This window comes from Benincasa hispida, chromosome 2 (assembly GCF_027475165.1).
Source record: "Benincasa hispida cultivar pf3 chromosome 2, pf3_genome.v1.1, whole genome shotgun sequence".
NCBI classification, from domain to species: Eukaryota; Viridiplantae; Streptophyta; class Magnoliopsida; order Cucurbitales; family Cucurbitaceae; genus Benincasa; species Benincasa hispida.
In genome coordinates, this window is record NC_143479.1 from 24,843,915 (window position 1) to 24,861,879 (window position 17,965).

Here is a 17,965-nt window from a genome sequence, read left to right on the forward strand (position 1 = left end):
GCATGCTTTAGCTAAACATATTTACTTCCTTAACACGGATTAATTTACTTGTTAGATTCATGCTAATTACTAGGGGATTAAGAAAACATCATGGAGGAAGCGATTCATAGAGGAATGGAAATAGACAGAAAGATGGAGATGGAAATAATCATGACATTCAATACTAATATTTAACGTCTGATACATGGTGTGAATGATAGACTAAGAAGATGAATACAATTGATGAATACAATTGATGATAAAGAGATAGAAACAAATACAGAAGAGTGTCAACGTCTTGACACAGATCTAGACGGTGGATTTTTCTTGCCAGCGTATGGAATGGATGAAGAGAAGAGCTTCCCTCTCAGGCTTGCTCGTTCGGTAGAAGTAACCTTGGTACAGAGCTTCAACGGCGGGGATTGAAAGGATTTTCCTTGAGACTCACCTCTCGACCTTGTTTCTTAAATCTTCCCGGATCTTCTTCAATCAGGCTCTTCAGACCAGTCTCTCTCTCAATATACAAATATAAAATATGCCCGTATCAAGTATCTCTTCTTAGTGGAATGGCCGGAGCTGTTTATAGGCCCAACTTTGATTCTCTGACTTGTGAATCCCACTGTATTGTTAAGGCAGTTTTGGAAATGGTGGAGTGAATATTCCTTCTGTTATGCAATCAATCCCTTCAGAAATGCACAACGGTCAGCTGTACACGCGTCAGAATCCTCCGCAATTGTGTTGCTCTTTACATCTTCGATCGTTTGTCCGCATGCAGTATTGTTTTTTTTATTACCACATGCGGTTGAGATTGCGTTGATCGCTTAGCTCTTGATCGATTGTCGCATGCGCCGTCATTGCGTTGATCGTCTATTCATTTCTGAATGATCGATGCAATGCGACGTAGATGCGTTGTTCTTTTTATCTTGAGCCATGAACGCATACGGTGACTTGATTTCCTGCAAAACAGACTTGAAATATTCTTTTCTACCATCGCAATGGTGTCAGTGGGTGTATTGATGATAATTTATAATTCTTGCAGTCCTTAGCTAATTTCTATACAATTGACGCAACTTTCCTTTCTTTTGGCCGCAATATCTATATAAAACAATATAAATAACTTGTATTTTTACAAGTTATCAGTTACATTGTATGTGTTTGGTGTGCAGAGTTGAGTTGAGTTGGTAATTATTGTATGTGTTTGGATGCAGAGTTGAGTTGAGTTGAGTTGGGATATCTGGTGTTGTTTTTGTAAATGAAATTGATTTTTCTTTTTTTGCTATAGTTGATTTTAATTTTCAACTGTACACATATTTTTCTAACTTTTCTAAGATAAAAAAAATCCAATTTTTTTCCATTCTCAAAACATAACAAATTCTCTATAAAGTATTCATATACAGAACACAAAAATTTGAATTCAATTTTCTAACACTCAAATAGAAGTGACTATTTCATTCAAAAACCCAACTTAATCATTAATTACCGTAAAAATTAAAAGAACTGGAAGGATTAGTGCCATCAAATGAAATTATTGACATTGTTTTAGATAGAAGGGATGATACTTAAATGTTAATATTAAAAAAAAAAACTTAGAAGGGATGATACTTAAATGTTAATATTAAAAAAAAAAAAACCAAAATCTTACAATTTAATTCATAAAACCAACTATTAGATAGTCTTTTTTGACCAATTTGTGGAATATGGATTTACTTTTTTCTAAAACTGGTGAAATGATTTTAGGCATATTGATGTCTAACTTTTATACTATATTGTTGCATCAACTATCAAAAAAAAAAAAAAAAAAAAAAAAAAAAAAAACTTGAGCCATAATTTTAAATTTCACTGTTTCATTAGAATTATGTAATATTTGAAAACATCAAGTGATAGGTTGTTAAAACATATGGTTAAACTTTGTTTAATGAAATAATACTAGGACGTCGTGTGTAATATTTTTTAGATCTAAGAAAAAAATGAAATAGAAGAATAATAATTAGATTTAAAAGAACAACCATAGAAAAAAAATAAAAAAGAGAAAAGAGAAAAGAGGAGTTGAGAAAGAAAAGGGAAAATAAAACTCATACGAGCCAGACAGAGAGAGAAGAGAGAAAATGAGAAAGACGAACCAGCCGACGAAAGAAGAGAGAAGATGAGAGAAGGGGAGTAAATGTGAAGAAAGCATAAGAGAGAGAAACAACAAAGTAATTGAGGGAGTTGGGAGAGTAATGAAAATGCATGGAAAACGGGTGAAAGTGAGAGTGATAAAATGGTGGGTAATTAAACCCACCGTTTTACTTTTATCAGTGGTCGTCGAAGTTAGGCACACGAAAGTGGTAGGCAGAGTATGCCGCAGAAGTTGCTTGTGCGAAGGTAGTCATTGGAGTTAGTTGTTAGAGTTGTCGTCGGAGGTAGTTGGTGGAGCCCAGAGTTCTTCGTCGAAGTTGGTCGTGTGAATGTGGAAGTCAAAGTTTTTTTTTTTTTTTTTTTTTTTTACCAAGGTGGTTGTCGGAATCGATTGCTGGAATGTTGTCGGAGGTGATTACCGTAGCTCGGAGTTGGTCGTCGAAGTTGGCCACCCAAAGGTGGTCATCAGAGTATGTCGCCAGAGTGTGGTAGCAGTAATCGCCAATGGAGACCGATGAGTGGAATCATTAAAAACATTGGAGGAAGAGAAAACCAGAGAGAGTTGGGGTGACTTAGTAAAATAACCAACTCAACCCCACCAACATTTAAAGTTGGTTGTCAAACATTGAGTTGGTAAAAAATACCAACTCAACCCAACTCTCCTTGGTTGTCAAACACTCCCTTAGTGATTATGATTCCGCATTATTATCATTTCGAAACTATTGTTATGTAGAGAGAAAATTACCAATGCCAATATATTAGAAAAGACATTTTTTATATTTCATGTCTCGAATATGTCTCGATTATGCTTCTACAACAACAATATTGAGAGAAAGTTATAAATAATATTCTGAACTAATTTCATATCTTCTCGTGGCTGAACAAAACAACAAATTATTGATGAGTTTTTAAATAATATTCTGAACTAACTTCATATCTTCTCGTGGCCGAACAACATAACAAATTATTGATGAAAAACCGCAAATCTCGACCAATTGGAACAACACCATTCTCTGAAGTGAATGTAGTGAATGTTAATAATCGTGGTCGAGGTTGTGACTGCGGTAGAGGAAGAAATCATTTTTCTTTTCGTGGTGGACGTTATAATCATCCAAATTTCAAGAGAACCACACAATATGATGATCATAAAGAAAAAGCTTCACAAGATAAGAATTCAAAAGGTTATGAACAAAAATGCTTCCGATATGATATGACTGCGCATTGGTCACGTATTTTTCATATATCGAAACACTTAGTTGATCTATATCAAGCTTCTCTGAAGGAAAAAGGAAAAAATATGGAAGCAAATTTTGTATTCTAGGATAATGATATATTCGACCCATCCAATATGATAAATTTGGACGTGGCAAACTTTTTTGAATCTCTTGAGGAAACACTGCACAATTGATGGAACCTCAAGTATTTATTTTGACTTTGAAAATATCTAGTCTTAATGTTGTTGTTTTTTTTACCCATCTTTAAGTTTTTTTCTCTTAATAAATATTAACTTTTGTATATTTCAAATGTTGTTTTTCTTATGGTTATTATTTTCTTTTAATGAAGAAACCTGAATCATTTTCATATGGTGGGTGATTAAAAAATGAAAAAGGAAGATCTATGTCTGACAGATAGTATAACTACTCACACAATATTTACAAGTAAAAAATAATTTTTCAAATCGACAATGTTGGAAGCAAAAGTAAATACAGTATCGGGTTTTGCAAACTTTTTTGAGGTTTTGGAAAAGAAAATATTATTTTGCCTAGAGGAACAAAATTTATAATTGACAATGCATTGTTTTCTAGTCAATCAAAAAGAAATTTACTAAGTTTTAAAGATATACGTTGCAATAATTATCCTATTGAGACTGATAATAAAAATAATATGGAATATTTATATGTTATCTTTACTGTCTCAAATAAAAAAAGTATATTGGAAAAGTTGTTTGCATTATCCTCTAGATTGTATTATACTCATATATGAGTAATTTAAACATATGCAACAATGAACCCGAAGTTCATAAATTCAGATATATTTTCTATTTTGCATGACAAATTGGGTCATTCAGGGCCTATAATGATGAGAAGAATTATGGAGAATTCAAATAGACATCCATTGAAGAGCCAGAAGATTCTTCAATTCTAATGAATTATCATATGATGCTTACTCTTAAGAAAAATTAATAATTAGACCATCACCAGCTAAAGTAGGAACTGAATCACCTGCATTTTTAGAAATTCATGGTGATATAGGTGGACTTATTAATCTAGCAAGTTGACCATTTAGATATTTTATGGTATTAATAGATGCATCAAGTAGATGGTCACACGTGTGCTTATTATCACGTTGAAATCTTGCATTTGCAAGATTATTTGCTCAAATAATTAAGTGAAGAGCACAATTTTCTAATTATAAAATTAAGACCATTCGTCTTGATAATGATGGTGAATTTATACATCCGTTTTCTATAATTATTGTATATCGATTGGGATAAGTGTTGAACATCCTATAACTCATATTCATCTACAAAATGATTTAGCACGATCATTTACGGAACGTTTGCAAGTAATTGCAAGACCATTACTTATGAGAGCTAAGCTTCCTGCATCTGTAAGGGGACATGCTATTTTGCATACAGCGTCAAATGTACGCATTAGGCCAGTAGTTTATCATAAGTACTCGCCATTACAATTAGCTTATAACCATGAGCCAAATATTTCTTATCTAAATTTTTTTGGATGTATAGTATATGTTCCAATAGCTCTACCATAACGTACTATGATGGGTCCTCAAATGAGATTAGGAATATATGTTGAATATGATTTCCCATCAATAATCAAATATCTTGAACCCCTGAAGGTGATGTATTTACTACACAATTTGTTGATTGTCATTTTAATGAGACAATTTCCAACATTAGAGGGAGGAACTCAGAAGCTAGAAAAAGAAATTACATGGAATGTATCGTTATTGTCTCATTTAGATCCCCTACAGGTTAATTTGAACTTGAAGTTCAGAATATAATTCATTTGCAATATAAAAAATCAGTTACTAAATGCATTTATAGATGAAAATAAAGTAACTAAGTCATATATACCAACTGCAAATGTCCCATTGAAATTTGATATACAAACACAAGAAGTTGTCACTAAAAAAGCTAGAACATGTCAGAAGCGTAATAGACCAGTGGGTTCCAAAGATAAAAATCTTCGAAAAAGAAAAACCGATAATAGTAAAAAAGATTTGGTTGGGATGTAAATATCCATGAAGAAACCCTGGACATGACTGATAGTCGAATTAATGAAGAAAGTGAAATACCTAAAGATAATAATGAGATTTCAATGAACTATGTCTTGACAGGAAAAAGATGGAACCGGACTCATGTAGTTATTGACAATATTTTTATATATAATATTGCTCTTGATATTATATCTAAAAAAGGAGGATTCTATACCAAAATCTATTGAAGAATGTCGACATAAAAAAGATTGGTTTCAAGGGAAAGAGGCAATCAAGGTAAAATTAAACTCACTTTCAAAATGTAAGTTTTTTAACCAGTAATTCAAACTCTAGAAGGTGTCAAAAATCTTTGGGATACAAATGGGTATTTGTGAGAAAAAGAAATGAAAATAATGTGGCCATAAGATATAAAACAAGACTAGTTGCACAAGGTTTCTCACAAAAGCCTGGTATTAATTATGAGGAAACATATTCTTCAGTGGTGGATGCAATCACAGTAAGATATTTAATTGACCTGACTGTGTATGAAAGTCTGGACATGCATCTTATGAATGTAGTCACAACATATTTATATAGATCTCTTGATAATGATATTTATATGAGAATCCCCGAAAATCCCCGGAAGATTTAAGGTAACTAAAACATATAAATCAAATTCCCGGGAATTATATTCAATAAAGTTACAGAGATCACTATATGGACTGAAACAATTAGGACGAATGTGGTATAACTGCCTAAGCGGATATTTGTTGAAAGAAGAATATCAAAACAATCTAATATGTCTATGTGCTTTTATAAAGACATCACAGTTAGGATTTACTATTATAACTGTATATGTCGACGACTTAAATATAATTGAAAGCTCCAAAGGCAATATAATATCTTAAGAAAGAATTTGAGATGAAACATCTCAGAAAAACAAAATTTTGCCTTAGTTTGCAAATTGAACATTTAGCAAATGAGATATTTGTTCATTAGTGAACTTATACAGGAAAAATTTTAAAAAGATTTTATATGGATAAAACACATCCATTGAACATTCAAATGGAAGCTCGTTCATTAGATTTGAAGAAAGATATATTTCGACCTTGAGATGATAATGAAGAACTTCTTAGTCCTGAAGTACCATATCTTAGTGCAATTGGTGCGCTTATGTATCTTGCTAATGATACAAGACCAGATATTGCATTTTCAATAAATTTATTAGCAAGTTATAATTCTTCTCCAACAAAAATTCATTAGAACAAAATTAAGCATATACTCTGTTTTCTCCGAGGAACGATCAACATGGGGTTTGTTTTATTCAAATAAATCAAGTTTTAATCTAGTTGGTTATGTAGATTCTGGATATTTATCTGACCCACACAATGTTAGATCTCAAACATGTTATCTACTCACATGTAGAGGAACTGTTGTATTGTGGCGGTCAGTGAAACAGACCATAACGGCTACTTCCTCAACTCATGTTGAAATTCTTGTAATTCACGAGGCTAGTCGAGAATATATATGACTAAGATCAATGGCGGAGCAAATTCATGGAACATGTGGTTTGTCTTCTAATAAAAATCTTCTAACAATATTATATGAAGTCAACACAACATGCATATCCCAAATCAGATGAGGATATATGAAAGGAGATAGAACAGAATATATTTCACCAAAGCTTTTCTACACTCATGATCTTGAAGAAAATGATGACATCATTATACAACAAATTTGTTCGAAAGATAATCTAGCAGCAGACTTATTTAAAAAATCATTACCAACTGCAACCTTTAAAAAATTGGTGCATAATATTGAAATGTAGTGACTTAAAGATGTCAAGTGATAGTGTATTCTTTTTAAGAGTATAAGATTATGTGAAATTTGTTCTCTTTTTCTTTCATTGGGATTTTTCTTCTAATGGGGTTTTTCCTAATAAGGTTTTAATGAGACATATTATATGTATAATGACTATCTAAAGGGGAATATTATAAATATCATAAATTATATGTAAAATGAATATCTATTCTTAGTGTCAAAAGTCAAATACTCACTCTTAGTGTCCAAATAAACCACCTCCTACTTGCCATTTTGCTTATAACTAGAGACATTTGATGGAGCTTGAAAAACACACATACATTGGTGAAATCTCAAAGAAAATTGGAGAAAGTGGAAGATTGTGGAGAATTTTCTAATTTCATATTTTTCTTGTATTTTATTTATTTGTAAATTATATTTTATTTATTTGTAAATTATATTTTATTTATTTTAATATTATATTTTATTGGTATCCGTGTTTTTGTTGTGTTTTAGGGATGTACATGGTCTGGGTTGGGCCGGGTTAAAGTAATTTTTTTTTACCAAACCCGAAATTTTGGATTGATCAAATACTCAACCCATTGAACTCTATCTATAAATGCAACCCAACCTAACCCAACCCAATCCTTAATTTTCGGATTGGATCACCAGGTTAAGCTCTTCACCAACATTGAAACATGAAAGATATCAAAATCATGAGAAATGGCGAGGAAGAAGTGTATTTTCTTTGAAAAGTAATAAAAAAGGGCACAATTAACCCCTTGTATACTGGAATTTTTTTAAGATAAAATATATATGAAACTTTTGAAAAGGAGAAATATTTGTTGATTTGTTTGTATATAGATCTAGATCTAACTTAATAATGTTCTAATAAATGGTTACAAGGGGAATTGCACAAAAAGTAACAGAGAAGAATATCTAAAGAAAGAACTAAAGGAATCCTTAAAGAAAGAAACTAAAGAAGAACCTCAAGACTGGAATTGTGAAGCTTGATAAGTGCTAAACACGTGAGTCGTGAGATGAAGCCTTGAATCGAGAACGACCCAATATTCTACTTTTCAAAAATTTCAATCTAACCCAATAAACAAAACTAACTCAACTCAACCCTTATTTTGGTTGTATATACTCACTTTTAATGTCCAAATAAACCACTTCCTACTTGTCATTTTATCTATAACTAGAGGCATTTGATGAAGTTTGAAAAATACACATACATTGATGAAATCTCAAAGAAAGTTAGAATGAGTGGAAGATTATGGAGAATTTTCTAATTTCATTTTTTTCTTGTATTTTATTTATTTATAAATTATATTATATTTTATTGGCATGCTTGTTATGCTAAGTTTACAACAAATTGATATTTATCAATATTTTTATGGAGATTTCTATGAAATTAAGGGGGAAAAAAAACTGCTTTTTGAAGTATGATCGCCTTGGAAAGAAGGATTTTTGATGGCAAATAGCGCAAGAACAATCGTCACAGTGTCAAAATCGACATGTCGACTGCTTCATCTTCCTCCTTCAGCTTCCAATAACCTCCATGGCTCATTCTCTCTATCCTATCCTCCGCCTCGAAATTCCAACTCCAACCCCAATTTTTACTCTACGAGAAATGGAATACCCACGTCTCGTTTTTGCTCGCTGTTTAACACCTCCTTCAATGGAGCAACCTTCTCTTCTTCCACTCGAACCCCTTCCATGCCCATTAAATTACGGTCCCATGCCTTTGCACGAAACCCTATCAGATCCAAAACCCCCAAACCCCAACATCCCCTTTCCCCTGATTCATCGTTCGAATCACTGAAATCGAAGCTTCTGGCGAAAACCCCTTTGTTATCTTCTCCAGATTTCAAAATTTTGCCCTTCAGGAAAGGCTGGCCTCTGGTTTCTTGCAATTGCGAGAAGGGGAATGATGATTCGGCGTCTGGTTGGGGGCTGGGTTGGATCAGTTTGGCTGATTGCCAAAGTCTATTGGCCTTGTTTGGTTCGCAGGTGACGGAAGATTTGTTGGTCTATCTTGGTTCTTCTGTTGAAGACGATGCAGTTTATTGGGCCATTGACTTCTCCGGCGACGATAATTTGGCTGAGGAATTGGGTCAGAAGCAGCTCAGTTTTATCGAGCTGCGAACGCTCATGGTAGCTACGAATTGGGCGGATTCATGGGCAATGGGACAATTGGCTGTTGCAGGTCATGTAAGTGCTTGAAATCGGGACTGTGATATTACTCTGGTTTTTCAATTTGGAGATTGAACATTGTTTCTCTTGTTGTCTCACTTGCCAACTAGGAATTCTTCAGCGACAATGTTAAATTTTTGTAATGGGTATTAGTTGATCTTTGTCAAATCTTTGTTCACTCCGCACGAAGATATATATACATACATATATAAAGTTTCAAATTGTTACCCTTTTATTCCTTACCTTTTGAGTTTGGTTTCAATTTAGTTTCTAGATTTCAAAATATTACAATTTTACTATTGAGATTTGAGTTTTATTTTAATTTCAATTTGATCACTAAGTTTCACTAAAGATTAAAAGTGAGTGAAAATAAATCTTGAAACCTAGTGACCAAATTGAAACCAAACACAAATCTCAATGGTAAAAGTTTAATAGTTCGAAACTTAGGGACTAACAATTAGAAGTGAGGAATATCCTGTGAAGACTAACAATTTCATTAATCATTAGTTCAAGTGAAGTTAAAAACATAACCATGTAGGTTTAAGTTTAAGTTGATAATATGGTGCCATTGTGTGAATGGAGAGATCCCTTGACCTTCTTCATATTGCCACATCCCTTCTTCATTCTCTCAAATTTATCATTATGTTGGTCATACTTAATTAGTAAAAATGTGCTTGAATTTGTGCATACCTTCCTCGTTTTTGGTATTGATCACTCAGGGCAGGGCTTTGCTAGATTGGCATAGAACATCACGTTTCTGTGGACATTGTGGAGAAAGGACAGTTCCAACGGAAGCTGGAAAGAGAAGAGAATGCTCCAATCAGTCATGTAAATTGAGGATTTTCCCTCGTGTCGATCCTGTGAGATCATAGTCCTTTGCTTTTATGATTGTTGAATCCCAGCATAGTGAAGGCTGTATATTAACGTTTCCTGCTTTTAAGCTTGTTAATTGCAGGTTGTTATCATGTTAGTCATTGACCAGGAGAACGACCGTGCACTCTTAAGCAGGCAATCGAGATATGTGCCTCGAAAATGGAGTTGCTTAGCTGGTTTTATGGAGGTATCTTTCTTTGTCAACAACAAGAAAGATAGCGAAATATATTCGATAGAACAGGGCTTCTAGCACTAGCAGTAATGAACATTAGTATCCTTATTACCCTTTAAAACTTTTGTAGGATGATGTCATGTGCATTCTATAGTACAATCTTAATCTTGTTTCATGAACCAATAGAGTTCCTTGATTTGCTTTTGTAACAGCCTGGAGAAAGTTTGGAAGAAGCTGTGATAAGAGAAACATTGGAAGAGACTGGCATTGAAGTTGGAGAGGTGATCTATCACAGTTCTCAGCCATGGCCAGGTCTGATCATTTAGAAATTACTTCTTAACCACACCTTTGCACTCTCTAATAACAGTGTATTGATGCTTTTGAAAGAAAAAAATTAATTTACACTTTCCCCATCAATATATATAAAATCTCTCTTACTGGCTATCAGTTCGAATCCTCTCACTGTTTTGTGTTTTTTATGTGGCTTGTTCTCAGTTGGACGAAGCACCATGCCATGTCAATTGATGGTTGGGTTCTTTGCATATGCGAAATCGCTTGATATCAAGGTGGACAAGGCAGAGTTGGAAGGTATATTGACTAACGTTCACATAATCATATGTTTGGGTAGTGATTTAAATCTGTCAATCTAGCTCCCCGACAAGGTTGTGGGTATGGTTAGCAGGAAGTTAAAGTCAGCTTTTTGAAAATTAGAGGCTCTTTAAGAGGTGTTTCGAAAAACATGGTTTTTTAAAACAATAGTTTCAACAGGATCATGTCTGTATAATTGTCTTTCAGTTACTAGTTTTTGTGACGCTTTCTCTTGCGGTTCTCATTAACTCTGAGTTTGAATTGGTTGAACTTGTTTGCGCAGATGCACAATGGCACAATAGAGAAGATGTGAAAAGAGCTTTGACATTAAGTGAATATGAGAAGACGCAGCGAACTGCAGCAGCAAAAGTTGAACAAATGTGCAAGGGTGTTGAAAGCAGACACAACCAGTCTGCAGATTTCAATAGTGAAGATAGTGGGCTGGCTTCCATGTTCTTTCCTGGCCCTTATGCAATAGCTCATCAACTTATCTCCTCTTGGGCGTATCAAGACAATGGGAAATGAAGCTGAAGCTTATATGAATCAACCTAGCGATCAACATTTTCAGGATGAATTTGATGCAGCACTTGGTTTTTGGGGCTCATATGAATTGCATAGCTGACAGCGTGGGCAGTCTGAGAGCCCTAGTTAGGGATAGGGTAGGATTATTAGTAGGATATCAGTAAGGGCATAAAGGTCATTAACCAGGGGTGCCTTGGTTATAAATATAGTGAGGTAGGGTCCTTAGAGAGGTGTGAAGATTTTGGTAGGAATCTCAATTGTTGAAATTTGGGAGAGAGACTCTCTCAAAAGGCTATTGAGAACACAAGAACCCTCAAAGATAGCAATATATTGCAATATAAAAGAAGTTACAATATATCAATAGCCTAACAAGAGGGATATCTTTCTCCCAAATTCCCACCATGGAAATTCCTCTCAAAATTTTTACACCTCTCTAAGAACCCTGACACCATATTTATAATCAAGGCACCCCTGGATAATGCCCTTATGGCCTTGGCCCCTTTCTAATATCCTACCAAAAATTCTAATGTATCCCTAACTAGAGCTTGTTCCTTCTATACAAATGGCAGTTCTTTGAGACTGAATCCTTGTACTTGTTGTTTCATTGTCTGAGAGTACAATGTGTAGGTGAACATTCATCATATACCATTTTTTTTTTCCTGAAAGCACATGTATGTTCCAGATTCATCTACTTTGTTCTGAATACCATATGTGTATGTGACTGTAACTAATGAATAGATGTTTTCGTCATTTGATGATATTGGTTTTACCGTTGGTTCCTTGATAGGATTGTCAAACTTGTCTAGATGGCTCTTGTGTGGGTGATGTAGCACTTTTTGATTTTGTTGGCAAAAGAAATAATCTTAAAGGTTAAGGTGGCAATATTAGAATTTTTAGCTATGAGCGGCTCAACATGAGAATTTGATACCGTGGTCTCCGTTCGGATTTTAAGGTGGTGGTATTTTATCTACTGAAGGAAAAAAATTAGACCATCTAATTTTGAGCCATATCCGAATACACAACAGTTGAAAGCTCCATTTTTTTTCTATGAATACATAAATTATGCAGCAAGTGAACAAGAGAGACAAAGCTAAGCTTTCTCATGTAAATTTTCTGTAGATCTAGACCATTTAATGGCTGCTCTGGCCAACGCATCCATTGGGTCAATACATTTTTTCAGAATAGGATCATCAGGAGGAAGAAGATTAAGCAATTCATCGGAAGCAAGTATTACCATATTCACAGCCCTTATCAAAAGAACATGAACAGCAATTCTCAACAGATTTCTTGCTCCTTCCTGATCCCTTTTATTCAAAGCTTCAACTGCAGGAATTACAATATGCTCCATGGTTGCTTCATCTGGCAAGAGAATATCAAAGCCCTGAAGAAAGAAAAGGAAATCAGAAGAAAGTTTTGAAATCATTTACTAAATAGTGTAGAAAAATGCCCCTTAATCACTTCAACAACATCCATTTTAATTATTAGGTATCTAAAATTATCCACATCTTTGCATGCTGAGAGAGAGCATGAAACATAGATAATGCAATGTATTGGTTGTTCTTATTGCTTGGGCATCCCTCTTTATCAATAAATTAGAGTATCAACCATTAACTGAGAATGTATACAAAACCTGATTTTGTAGCCTCTCATGGTAAAAACCAGCTACTGTTGCTGTATCAGTTGCAAGCAGCCCGATCCGGACACTGCTCCCTCCTTCAAGTGGCTTAAGCTTAGCTTCTTTAAGCTCCCTAGCAACACAATCTCCCACATGAAGGAAAGGTAATTTGCAGCTCTCAGATGTGTCACCAAGCCACCTATGTGTAAGATGGCATGGCGTAATTAGACACCGAGCTCCGGACTGCTCAAGAAATGCCCTTTTCCGCTTTAAATTCTCGATGATTGGATCATCACTATGACCATATTGAGAAGAATTTGTGCTGAACGTGCACGATGAAGTAAGAGGTGGAATCCCTTTGCCTAATGCAGGATCACTGCAAACAACAAAAGGTATGCTCTCTTGTCCATCCTTCATGCTCCACCAGACGAGCTTTTCCAAGAAAAGTAGTGTAGAAAAAACAGATACTCCCCCTATGACACCCACAGTCTTGGGCTGGACAAGAAGGGGTTTAGGAGTACGAGTTTTTGACAGAGATTTTCCTGAACTTGATATCTTCTTGGATCCTGGTAAGTTGTCATTTGCATCAGTTTGAATAACAGAGGAAATCTGTACAGATGAATACGGATTTATTCTCCTTCTAAAGCGAGTAATGCCCTCGTTGGCATTTCGTCGAATAGGTGCTGGGCAAGTCAGCGCATAAAAGGACGTAGTCATCCCTCCATCAAGCATCCTTTATGTAAAGCAACAATTTAAATGTGATTCAACTCTGACTCTAACTAAACACCCATCTTTTTCTTCAGCACGGATATTTCAATGGGGAAAGAGAGAGAAAAAAAGTAAGACTCATCGAATATCAAGAAAGACGTGCTATTTACAATCTGGGTTCCTTCACATTCAAGGTGTTGCATGAATAGAGACGAAAAGGGACGATTATTTGTAGAATATAGTTTGTTGGAAGTGGAAGGAAGAGAAGTAAAATCAAATAGTGGGTAGCAAAACTAGGTAAGACATGAAAAGAAGCTCCACGATATGAGGTGATTGAATTGTCAAAACTCAGAATGAAAAGAGGGTTTGGAAGAATCTTACACATTATTGAAAATCTGTCTGTCAGCCTATCAGCAGCGAAGCGCTGTCAACCGTTGAAGAGAAGAATGACAAAAATGGATGTGGGGCAGAGCAGTGGATACAAGAATTACTTTGCTTTCAAATCCCTCCAATGCCTTTTCCGCCACCATGTTCAATTTCACATGGATAGTATATTTTTTAAAAAAATCTTGAGCAAAATTATAAACTTGAAAATGGTATTTCAATCTAATCCAATTATGTAATTTTAATATCAGTTGCTTATGGCTAAGGTTTTAAAAAGGGAAGTATCTTTCTCAGTCTGCGATGATGCAGGCGGGTGTTAAACCTAATTGTTCCTTTTTTTCAAAAAAAGGCTGTGTGGAGTTTGAATTTGTTGAAGCTTGGCCTTCGGAAAGATGTTGGTACTGGAGATTTAATTGGGGTTTTCGGTGACCCTTGGTTTTCTCGTCCTTTATCTTTCAAGGCGGTCACTTCAAATTTTCATGTAATGTTCCAAGTTTAGGAGAGAGACATAAATGTATTGAAATTATATCCAAATGAGATGGATATTAAAAATATGAAAGTATGATAAAGAAAAATAAATTGATATAGCCTAAGTAGCTTCAAGGAATAGACCTCCAAGAATCAAACATATGAATCTTTTATTGAAGTGATAAATTATTTCATACAAGAGGGAAAGACTCTTACAAGTGGGGTAAAAAGAGAATTAACCTATAATATTACCCAATTGGATATTAACCTCTATTCTTCTTACATTAAAAAACTTAAAAAAATTAGAAGTTGCTGTCTATACTAATAAGGTGCACTTTCCTTTTAATGACCCAATCATAGGAACTCCATAAAAGTGATTAACTTGGGGCAATTCTATGTTGCATGACAACCTGAGAATTTTCTTAGGAAGCATGTGAGTGAGGACAGAGCATGCTAAAAGGACTTGCATTGGTTTGTAGGGATAGTCTTCATTGTTGGAAGCAGTTCAAGACAAACAAAGATGATTTTGTTGAAGAGATTGAAATTCCCCGTAGAGGAAGCAATTGAATGTCGTCATCTCTTGATTCTGTTTTATAGAACATACAATAAAACAAAGTAATTCAAAGCGACGGAAACACAAGGATAAACAAAATAATCTAAGCATGCTTATATTATGATGAAAAAGGAGAAGAGGGGAAAGGGATATCACATACCCTTGAAGTGAAGTACCATCTTCTCGCTTCCTCTCCACAACACGTCTTCTTCTCCCGATCTCACGAACACAACAACAAAGAAGGCGACACCACCACGAGACATTCCTTGTTATTATAAAGGATGAGAATCGTGTAGAGTTTCGTGGGCTTGCCCTCAATCTTAGTAAAAAGGAAGAATGAGAGCTATATAATATTAAACTATATGTTATATCACATATAACATATAACCTATAGTTTATATTATATCACATACAATATAACTTATAATTTTTATATAAATCACATTTATCTAAATCAATATTTGAATCACATTCAAATGACAACTTCTCTCGTCAAACTATGCAGTTTTAATATGAATCATATTCACATTAATTTTAACATATAGTTTCTAGATGAGTCATATTTATATAATTAATATTTGAGTCATATTCAAATATTTATTTCTCTCCTAAAGCTATATAAATTTATTATGAATCATATTCACATTAATTTTAGTATATAGTTTCTATATGAATTATATTCACATAGTGAATATTTGAATCATAATCAAATATTCATTTCTCTCATAAAACTATATAGATTTAATATGAATCATATTCGCATTAAATTTTAACATATAGTTTTTATATGAATCTCATTCATATAATAAATATTTCAATCGTATTCAAATAGTTATTTCTCTCATAGTGTATCAACATTCATTATATATTATTTTATATTTTATACAATTAATTTCCTTTAATTAATTTGAATAATACAAATTGAACCAAAATTAATTTGATTCTCTTTAGTCTTTATTGAGCTAACAAGAGAACCTTATGAACCTATAGATTTAAGCTCCAATGATACTTGATTAATTAATTAAACTCTTTAATCAGCTTAATAAACCTTCATTAACTGTTGGTCACTCCACTAAAGATCAACAACTGCACTCTTCGTACCACAGATATATTTCTGCATCCATTGGAACAGTGCGTTGATCCTTCACAAATTGCTCCTAAGTATAACTAGGTAAAATTACCGTTTTACCTATGTAGTTACATCTAACTCCTTAAGTACAATTGATCCCTCTAATGAAAAATTAGTCATAGTCCAATTATAATTGAACCTCTCTTGGGTTAGAAGAGGGTGAGAAGCCTCTGTTCAAGCCCCGAAATCAACCTTTAAGGGAGCAATTTATCTACTTAACAATAGAGAAGAAGTGAAATCCTTCTCATGTAGTTGTGTTTTTAGCTCCCAATCAAACGAATCCTCAAAATGGTAAACTTATTGAGTCGGTGAATCCGACCACTCTCATCCATACAAATCAAAGGACCACCCTCATAAGCAGGAGTTCACAACTCACTTAGGATTCAAGTCAACCTATGGTCATCCTGGTGAAATGTAAGTCTCTTCTAGCAACAGTGTTATAAAGAGATACTATGCAATTCGTGGTCTGGTCTTATACAAACTCTTTGTATAGGACACGCTTGCTCACATGTCTCCACATGAATGATCAGGATCAGATCATTTGTAGCACTTTACAACAATTGTAACAACTACAAAGCGGGTTGTATTAGTAGTGTTACCAGGATAAGGCACCCAACCTTATCCATATACTATGGACCATTTAGATCATCACTTAAATATGATCCACTTGTATGTCTCTACATACATTTTTAAGTTACATCAGATGATCTTAGATCTTTGTTTAATGAATTTTTGCATATAAAACTGATCAACAATTGATTCAAATAACATATAACTACGAGGCTTTAGGGCATACATTTCAACAATTTTCCACTTGCACTAAAGTCAGGGAAATGTAAGTCAGTGAGACATATATACTAGGGCATACTCTATAACCTACATGCTCTCTCACTTGCTCTAGCACACTAGAGACATGTCTCGTAGTCCCTGACTTTCTAGGAGATCCTCTCGCACTTTAGCCTAGAGAATTCTTTTATATAATTCAAACTGTTATGTCAACAAGAATCATTTGTTCGCCAACAAGATGTTTCTCTTATTCTTGTCCTACAATTTTGTGGTTACATATGTCCTCGAACTTAATTCTTGCACCACATTATCTCTTAAAGTGGACAAATTAAGTTATATCTGAATGAATTTTCAAATATCGTAGGACATACTTGATTATGCAAATTATTGCTTCATAAGCAAAATATTGCCTTATCGTCCAATATATACTAACTAGGATAAAACACAGATTTTTCTAAATCCAATACGAAACAGTGTATCCCGTAAAAGATCAAATCTTAAACTATATACACACATATCTCATTATTCATAAGTTTTAACTTTCAAAACCCAATGGTCATATCATCGACTTATCCATTTAACTAACCAATTGTATATTGAATATTAATTAAGTCTCATGTAAGATTTACATTCCCTCACTTTTGAGATGTCTTAGGAAACTTTTCCTTTAGACATATCAACTCCATTGTAGAATGGTACATAACCATTCCATATGAAGTAATGGCATCAAACATTAAACAACATTTTTGTAAACATAAAATGCATGAGACAAATTTAACATCATGTCCTAAACATTTGAATGTGGACTTTTAATACATGAAAATACTTCAAATCAACTATTTGAAAATTGGTTAA

At 34.0% G+C, this 17,965-nt stretch overlaps 1 protein-coding gene and 1 pseudogene across 2 annotated transcripts; one reads left to right on the top strand and one right to left on the bottom strand.

Annotated features, from left to right (window-relative positions):
* The first annotated feature begins 8,347 nt into the window (after positions 1-8,347).
* Positions 8,348-12,236, top strand: LOC120071035 (nudix hydrolase 19, chloroplastic-like). The gene is made up of 6 exons (XM_039023023.2): positions 8,348-9,330; positions 10,032-10,172; positions 10,268-10,372; positions 10,570-10,669; positions 10,853-10,945; positions 11,229-12,236. Exons 1-6 carry the CDS (start codon positions 8,590-8,592, stop codon positions 11,468-11,470), a joined length of 1,422 nt encoding a protein of 473 aa, XP_038878951.1. The 5' UTR covers positions 8,348-8,589; the 3' UTR covers positions 11,471-12,236.
* LOC120071036 (uncharacterized) lies at positions 11,433-14,139 on the bottom strand (annotated as a pseudogene). Its single transcript, XR_016527793.1, has 3 exons — positions 13,098-14,139; positions 12,679-12,848; positions 11,433-11,545 (listed from the first exon to the last, which is right to left on the bottom strand). The product of XR_016527793.1 is annotated as an uncharacterized LOC120071036 (transcript).
* Positions 14,140-17,965: the final 3,826 nt, after the last annotated feature.

Excerpts from the sequence above, each read along its gene's own strand:
- LOC120071035 (XM_039023023.2), top strand. The coding sequence starts at position 8,590 with ATGGCAAATAGCGCAAGAACAATCGTCACAGTGTCAAAATCGACATGT. Across the intron at positions 9,331-10,031 it reads AATTGGCTGTTGCAGGTCAT|GGCAGGGCTTTGCTAGATTG; the intron begins GTAAGTGCTTGA and ends TTGATCACTCAG. Across the intron at positions 10,173-10,267 it reads TTTTCCCTCGTGTCGATCCT|GTTGTTATCATGTTAGTCAT; the intron begins GTGAGATCATAG and ends TGTTAATTGCAG.